Source organism: Marmota marmota, unplaced genomic scaffold (genome assembly GCF_001458135.2).
Source record: "Marmota marmota marmota unplaced genomic scaffold, marMar, whole genome shotgun sequence".
NCBI classification, from domain to species: Eukaryota; Metazoa; Chordata; class Mammalia; order Rodentia; family Sciuridae; genus Marmota; species Marmota marmota.
In genome coordinates this window covers 3,730,283-3,739,363 of record NW_025999961.1, presented here as the reverse complement: position 1 = coordinate 3,739,363, position 9,081 = coordinate 3,730,283, and the positions used below count along the sequence as shown (strand labels likewise).

The window sequence follows — 9,081 nt, the reverse complement described above, 5'->3', positions numbered from 1 at the left end:
TGTGTGTGTATATATATATATATATATATATATATACACACACACACATACATATAATACATATTATATAAAATATATATTACATGTATATATATTCATTATATATAATTATTGCATTATCCTGAGTATGTTAATACAAATTGATTAGCACACAATTGTTTTGGACATTAGAATTCAGAATCCTGCTTTTCAACTTTTTTCTACTGAGACTGCTCTTCAGTTAATACCACTCATTACTAATTCAGTCCTCAGAAACTTCACTCCAATGCTCCTGCAGGGATTCTTCACTGCCCTGATGACCTGCTTACTTCCAGAGTGTGCCCATTTTGTCTTTGATTGAAATTCTTTTGTGTGACAGTTTTTCTTTAGGCTGTTTGCTGACTCTGAGGAGGACCCACCCCAGCTCGACTACACTCAGATGCTGCTCTATTTTGCGTGCCACCCAGACACTGTGGAAGGGGTCTACAGGGCCCTCAGTGTGGCTGTGGGGACCCATATCTTCCCACTGGTTGAAACTCCCATGATGGCTGCAGAAAAGGTAATCACATTTCAGAAAGGGGCTAACTCTGGGCTCTGGAGGGGGTTGCAAAAGATCCTAAACCATTCAACAGGTACTCGGTTCTGGCTGTTTTCCATATTTCCCTCAGTTCCCAACATAATGCTTAACACATAGTGGGTCTTCAACAGCGATGTTCTCAGTTGCATGAAGAACTGGAGACCCCAATTCTATCAAATACTTTTGTGGTAGAATCAAAATCCATTCAGTTTCTTGTTAGATTGAAGTTTGCTCTGGAAAGGACAGCGTTTATTTTGCATGTAGTGCTGACCCTGAGAAGGGAAAAAGAAGACATCAACCCCAATCTGTTTGTCGTGCTCTATGGAAACTGTATGAAGCAGGTTCAGGCCTTAGTGCTCCCACACATATGTGACTGTTGACAGTATTTTGGGCCAAAGCCAGGCCACCTGAAGTCTGCAGGCAGTTTGTATCACCCTCACCAGACGAAGCTTAATATCAAGATGCCACACAGACGCCCCTTCAGATTTCTTAGGGATGGACACTGCCTTGCTTTGTTAGGTGGCAAAACCTCAGGGCAGGCACTAAATAACGCATTCTGAGGTGCCCGTTTGCACTGTGTGGCTTTTGGTTCTTCTGTTCTTTGGGGGACAGAGCTGAGGCCGTCCTGATGGGATGCTTGTTTCTATTCTGGGATATTTAGGTAGTCTAGACTGGACAGCAAAAGAGGGAAGCAAAGAGACCTAGTAATTCAGGCAGGACTCTGTTTATCCACTGAGTCCTGCTATTCAATTATTCCCACCTGGAGTCGGGGACAACTTATAACCCATTTTGTGTCCTCCAAAGTAGCTTCATATAGTCAGTGTTCTCTTAATGTCTGCGAACCAGTCTGACAATGAAGGAGGGGAGAGAGGGAGAGTGAAAGAAATGGAGTCCAGTCTGCAGGGCACAGAGGAGGAGGGAACGCATCCCGGGCAGGCAGAGGCAATAGTGAGATCCAGGCAACTGGTTTGAGCTGAAAAGATCTGGGGAAAGGAAGCTGTGGTAGAGCTGTTGCCATAGCAACAGACAAACACCTCCTTGGGTGGCAGCCAGGCCAGCTAGCACTGAGGTGCTGAGTCCCTGAGTCGCTCATTCAATTTATGCTAGTGCCTCATCCAGGAAAGCGCTCCCTTTGGGTGCTGCTCTCAGGAGCTCTTTTAAAATCCAAGGACACAGAACAGCTGCTACACAACAGAGACCAAATGTGGGTGTGCAGATGGGGAAGGGGCAAGGGATGGCACCTCAAGTCTCTCTCACAGCCTTTCCTGCTTGTTCCTGACTTGGAATGAACCCTAGGAGCTTTTGAAACACAGGAGCTACCCGCCTCCCCCAATCTTGTTCACCCCTGGTCCTCACCATCTTGTCTCCAATTATGCTATTCCATTTCTGAGCCCTTTCCAACTGTGTTCCTGTTTCCTGGGCAACCTCCTCCCAGGAGGCCATAAGGAGCCTGCTTGGAAATAACAACTACAGCAGATCTGTATTTGCTCCCAAGACATTCAATCAGTCTCTGCTTTTGCTTTCTGCATAAACAACTGGAAATCTCCCCCCATGTTTCATGCTTCCTTGGTCCATCTCTGCAATTCATGCTGATTTCATTCAATGCGGCTCAGACATGTTTAAAAACTATGGCTTCTTGGGTAATTTCAAAGAAGCTCAAGATCAAGGCATTCATCAGTAATGCACTAGTCCTGGTGAATCTTTAAACAAGTGACATTTGGGGAAAATGGTCCGTTTTCTGCAACCTGTGTGGCATGGGGTCGTGATATTTGAATTTAGTAAATTCTGAACTCGTACCTCCCACAAGGCACAAGTTTTGTAAAAGCAACTTGGCAAGAGTATTTTGAGGCCCTCAGGTTCAAAGTGCATAAATTTCTATTTCATTCATTCTTTTGATGCTTTGCCCACCTTTGTTCCCAGAACTGGCCTCATTTTCTGCCTTCTGAGATGTGAGACTGAGCTGATTGGATGAGTGACACATGGCCAGGAAGGTGTGCAGGCACCATTCCAGGGATGCACTTGGGAGAAGTCCTCGAGGCCTATCTCTGAGACTTAGCCAAGTGTGACACAGTGCTGGACAGCGTCACCTTTCCCCTGCTTAGAGAACAATGGGACTCTCATAGTGTTTTTGATGCTACACATAATCACTCATTCAAAACACTGGTTTTTCATCCAGCTGGCATGACTGGCTTTGTTCCTACACCCACATTCAAAATGGCTCTTTCTGTCTCTGTTGAGAAACCCTTTTCTTGCACAGTCTTCGGCACCTCCAGGATGCTGAACTGGCTCCTTTGGTCTGACCTAGACCTCCGTCCTTTCCCATCCTTCCACTGAGGCACTAGACTTGTTCTGTCTGATCCCCAGAGAGCAAAAACAGAAAAATTAAAAAAAAAAATCCTCTGACATTAATAAGTTTGGGATTCTTCACTCAAAAATGTCAACTTTTTACATTTTCACCTTTTGGATAAAAAATTCATGTATTTTATAATGCTTATATCAGACCATTTAAAAACAAATCCCTCCCTAAATATGGAAATAGTTCCAGACCGGCCAGGTTTGGTGGTTGTTTGTTTTGGCATTGCCTGCTCATCTAACAGATGAGTCCTTTACTTTGGCTTTATCTTGTCCACAGAGCACCCATGCTACATTCTGAGTAGAAAATTTCCCATTCTCCTTTCCTTCAATAAGATGTTTCACATCCCCTGTTTATTTTCTGGACGGAATATTCTGTTGCCCCTAAGAAATTACTGATGGGTAATCAATGCCATGATCTCCAAGATTCCTAGGTCGAGAGACTAAAGCCAGGGTCACTTTCTTGCCATGTAGCATTTTCAATTGTTTAACTGGAGTAGAGGTTGAAGTGTGCATATACGGGTATATATAAAATTCCAAAATCTCCAACTGGTAGAGTCCTCCTATTATTTTTAAGAGTCAATTAAATTCTGCTTTTGCTTTCTGCATAAACAACTGTAAGTCTTCCCCCATGTTTCATCCTTCCTTGGTCTATCTCTGTAGCTCAAGCTGACTTACCAAATAATACAGAGCCCCCCCCCCCCACACTAAAGCCAGGTGACCACCCAGAGCTAAAGCAAATGCAGCCTGTCTTCATCACACTTCCCATAGTGCCTCCAAAATCCCTTCTGGCAACAGATGAGCACCAGAGGCTTAATTTTATGACATGTCATAATTCTTGTATGCAGAACACTTATATTTGGAAAGAATTTGTATAATCTATGCACTTAATACTTCTAAGGAATTAAATATTTACAGACATTGGAACCCTCCTAAATAAACACATTTTTCTTTCTTAGGAAATCAGAATTCAGAGATTCTCTGACATCTGGCCAACCAATATCCCAAAATATCCATTTCCCTGTGGTAAATGATCATAATTAGAAAACATGCATATTCTCTCTCTCTCTCTCTCTCTCTCTCTCTCTCTCTCTCTCACACACACACACACACACACACACACACACGTATGAATAGATGTTTACTATAGAGAATTCAAAAATTATAAAACAAAGGAAAAAATAAATAGTCCTTTCTACTCCCCAGAGGTAATCACTTTTAACACTGTAAAGTATCTATGCCCTTTATTTTTATTAATGAGGATAGATACATAAGAAAAGGGGTACCTAGTATATTTATTATGTTGTTTTTTTGGTTTTTTTTTATACTTATTCTGCCATGAGTTGGGATTGTATGTGTGTGTGTGTGTGTGTTACAAGGTATTCTTATAAAAGATAATTTTCATGGCAGTATAGTATTCAATTACAGAAATGTGGATTATTGTGCCATTTCCCCATTTTTGGAATCATAGGCTTTCTATTTTTCCTGAAATACTGAATGATTATCCATATTCAAAAGTATTTGGGTCCATGAATATTTATTCAGAATCAATTCCTATATTTATAATTACAGGCTTTTGATATGTTAGAAATTACTTTGGAGGTAATTTATTCTTTGCAAGAATCAAAATGTGATGTCTGAGTTCACAGCTGTTATCCAAGTTTCAAAGAACAGCAGTAAAAAAAAAAAAATTCCAACTTTATCTTCAACATGTTTTCTATTTTGCCTGCTAAGTGTTAGGTTGGGTTACCCTCCAGTATCCAAAGAAATGTTCCTGAAGCTCCTAGAATCTGTCAAGCTTGAGAAATTAATTTGCCATAACCTCAGCTGCAATAAATTCAAAAACAAATCCTGTTAAAATTCTATACTCATGTCAAGAAGTCTCTCACCACTTACCCTAACTTATTTCAGTGTTCATTTTGTGGAGGAATTTGACGTACCTGGCAATGCAGTAAGAACAGGGTAGATGGGGATGGCTAAGACACCCCCACCTTGAGGCCTCTGACCACTACAAGCAAAATCGGTCTAGGATTTTGACGTTGTGATTTTTGATGCAGCCCGTGCGTTCTCTTCCCCACTTTGTTTAGTTTGTGGTAGGCGTATCATTCCCCTGCCTCGGTGGGTGATGCGTTGGTGTTTTCCACACCTCTGTGCTGCTTGGGGGGGCGTCAGTCTGAGCTCACACCCTCCTCTTTGAATTTGGCAGACCTCCTTCTCTACTGACATGAGCCACACTGAGGAATTTCCTGAACCCGAGGAAAATGTCGCACAAGAAGAAAGTGAACTAAAGGAGGAAAGGGAGGAAGGGGAGCCAAAGCCAGAAGAAATCCCTGAAAATATCAACACTGAGAAGATCTCCCTGGAAACACTACTGAAGGTCTTCCGGGGAGGAAATGAAGTACAGGACACTAACAGATTTGCCAGTCACCTGAAGACAGAGAACATTTATGCAGAGGTTGGTTCCATTTGTTTTGTAAAAGAAGAACCCATATGTGAGGAGAGTTGCCCTCAATTTCAAGCACATTTTTATTCTGAAAATATATCTTGTATAAAAGTTATAGTAATTTCCATTTGCACATAAAAGCATTCTTTAATATCTGTAGTAACGTTAAGCTAATTAAATTCACTTTTGTTTTTCCTTAAAGAGCTTCATACAAACATTTCAGGACCTAGGTGCCAAGAACCTGGAGCCAATTGAAGTTTCCGTTCTCTTGAAACACCCTTTTGTTCAGGACCTGATTGCGAATTATTCAGACTATAAAATTCCCGTGAGTATGACCCAAAGTTATCCTAATTCTAGTGGGCTCAGGCTCAGGGCATGCTGGGCATTCTAATGTGGGCTAGTAGGAAGGAGAAGAAGCTGAACAAGGCTAACAGGCCAGTCTCCAATAGCCACTGGGCCGGAGGCTCGTGCGCAGTTGAGGCAATCTCTGTATCTGGGGTCTGCTTCATCATGAGCACAGTGCTACCTTAGGTCTACGACCAAGGCTGGAGGTAGGTAACAGTTACAGCTGGTGGACCATCAGGGTTCTGGGTCATTCTATTCACGTAGTGAAGCTGCACACTAATAGAAGAGTATGAAGAATAGAATCCCTCCTGCCAAAGAGAGCTAACCAAGACCATGGTCTTCAGCCAAGTGCTGACATATTCTTCATATTTAAATCACGGTATCCACTGTGTGTGTAATAGAAATGGTAGTGCATACAGCAGGTCGGATACCAATTCCATCAGGAAACAGTGTGCAAGCTGGGGAGGCTGACCACGAAACCCAGAGAAAATGGGATAGCTCAGTGGAAGAAAGGAATGACCACTCAGAGATCACACTGTGACCAAGCACATCTCACCACACAGGCCAAAGGTGCGCCCACTGAAGCTAGTCCCAGGTCTGTGACAGCAAGGGCTCAACGGGCACAGACTGACACCAACTACTTTCACAGTGCAAGGTGCTATGTCCTCTCACATACCAGTTTTAATCAGCATGAAGTCTCTCTATTTGACTCCTACTAGTTATTTATTGGGCTTGCTGAGCTTAAGATAAAAGCACTTTCACTTTGGTAAACACAGGTGGTCTAAGAAACATTTTCTCCTGAATTTTCAGAAATAGTCTATTATCTTTTGAAGAAGCCCAGCAATTAAACTATCCAGTCTTAAATATCTTTGTACCCAAATTTATTTTCCCTGAAATGCTGATCCACTTTTGTTGGTTTGTTTCGTAGTGCTGGGAGTGGAACCCAGAGCCTTGTGCATGCTAGGCAAGCAATCTACCATTGAGCTATACCCCCAGCCTGCTGGTTCCCTTTAATATTAAATTTTATTACCTGTATTAGTACTCATTGAAATTGATTTCTAACAAACCAGGAGTTTTCAAGACACTAAACACACCCAGGAGTGAAATATAATTACAGAATTTAAGAACTCAGCTCTGAAGTCCTAAAGCCATGGGCTAGAATCTCTCGTCCACTACTATCTAATCTGATTTTAACTGACTCTAATTCTGACTATCTCATTTTAAATGTGGAAAACAGCCTTTCCTATTCAAAAGGCGTTGGTGAGGATAAGTTATACCATGCATGTAGTTCTTGGCATGGCATCTGGCATGTGAAAAATGCTACATAAATGGTGGCTATTTGCATCATTGATACTGAGCAGCTACTACTGAGACCAGTAATGTACCCTTTCATGGGAGAGAAAAATGAGTACCAAACTTAGCTGCTGTTCTCAAGCACATTCCACTTATTTTTACATTCAGGAATTTCAAGAGAATGATATTTAAAGTAAACCAAGTACAAAATTATAGGAATTCAAAACACGACTTATTTGTATGCTAGAAGCATGGAGAGAATCTGCCCAGGATAAGCTGCATCTTAAAAGATGGCCAGGGTTTTGGAAAGTGGGGCAGGAAGACAGGAAGCCTGCATGGATTTTGGTACTGGGATAGGGAGTTGCGCAGCATGCTAGGTGAAAGGGAGACCAGGGCCAGGGCATGAGAGAAGGATTGGGAAGAACAGGGTCTGATCCCTTGAAGGGCCATCCAGATATCCAGATATCAGTGACCCCACAGAATTAGTAAAATCAGGCCAGATTGCGAAGAACCCCAGGGATTGGGATTTGATCTGAAAAGCAACGGAGCATGAATAGGCTTCTGAGCAGGGGTGTGTGATATGATATTGATTTCTTCACACCATATCATGTCATTTTGTCATATAATATAAGATGGGCTTCATAGGCCCATCATTTAGCTTATCGGTAAATCACTGAGGCTGAACTCAAACCTTTGATCCTCCTGCCTCAGCCTCCTAAATTGCTGGGATTACATGCATGTGCCACTGGGCCTGGCTCAGTTCCTTCAACTTTTGCTTTCTTTTACATCTCCTCCCTGTAACTTCATGGAAGGTTCCAAATGGGAGGATGGGAAACAGAAAACTATCCCAACATATGATTGTAATCAACAAGCATGGCGTCAATGATCTGAAAAGCCTAAAATTTGATATTTAACATAAAAGAGTCCCTTTCCAGTAAGGTACTCTGTTTTCATTTTTGCAAAGAAAGAAAGAAAAAAAGAAGAAGGAAAGGGAAGGGAAGGGAAAGGAAAGGAAGACAGGAAGCCTGCATGGATTTTGGTATTGGGATAGGGAGTTGCGCAGCATGCTAGGTGAAAGGGAGACCAGGGCCAGGGCATGAGAGAAGGATTGGGAAGAACAGGGTCTGATCCCTTGAAGGGCCATCCAGATATCCAGATATCAGTGACCCCACAGAATTAGTAAAATCAGAAGGAGGGAAGGAAGAAAAAAGAGGGAGAGAGAGAGAAAAAAAAAAGTTGAAGACTCAGAGACAGTCATACTTGTCCTGTTGGGTCTCTTGCTCCAGATATCCATGAACAAGTTAGTAGATCACATTTTTAAAATGAACTTTAACCACAGTGATGTTATTTGAAGATCGTTCAAGATAAGCAAAGCAAAAGCTCGAGTGTGGTTTTTCAGATTAAAATGTTTGCTGTTATAAACAGTGGGAAGTGAAGGTTGTTTCCTATCTGCTGTGTTTACAAGGTCTGTATTTAGAAGCAGCAACATTTTTAAATACGTATAAGAAAAAATTTGAGTATGTGTAATTATGATGATAAACTTTAACTTTTGCTCCTATTGTAAGGTGAACTGGCTTTGAACTTATGAAAATGGGCTCTGGAACCACACACACACACACACACACACACACACACACGAAGTGTGTGACCTTGGGCAAGCGACCTCAAGAGGTCTTCTTTGAATACTATGTTTATAATAACTAATGCTAACCTTATTAAGTTAGTTTGAGAAGAAATGAGCTGATGTGTGGTTATCTGATACTCCATAGCATGAGAAAAATCAGACACTCCAGACATATTTAAACCAGGCTTGGCTAAATTTATAGCTAAAATCGGGCCATAATTGTTAGTAGCAGTAGATGAAAGGCAGAGCATTCTGTCCCTGGCATAGAAAAGTCGTCTGCTGCTCTAAAACTCCACAAATCTGTAGAAACTATTAATTTGGTATTACAATCTTCTTTTAATTAATGGTGAATACTCTCTCTTTTATTCTTTATAGAAAAATAGTCTTTTTGACTTGCCCATTACAGGCCAGAGTCTGCATAATTACCTTCACAAATGTTATGCAATCTAAGATGACAAGTCCATTATT

The 9,081-nt window shown here is 41.6% G+C and overlaps 1 protein-coding gene across 1 annotated transcript in view; it reads left to right on the top strand.

Moving 5' to 3' along the window:
- The window catches only part of Spef2 (sperm flagellar 2), a 165,666-nt gene that overhangs the window by 156,267 nt on the left and 318 nt on the right, over positions 1-9,081 (top strand). Inside the window, 3 exon segments of the mRNA XM_048802898.1 lie at positions 359-538; positions 5,115-5,363; positions 5,554-5,676. Of these exon segments, the coding sequence (XP_048658855.1) occupies positions 359-538; positions 5,115-5,363; positions 5,554-5,676 (552 nt within the window).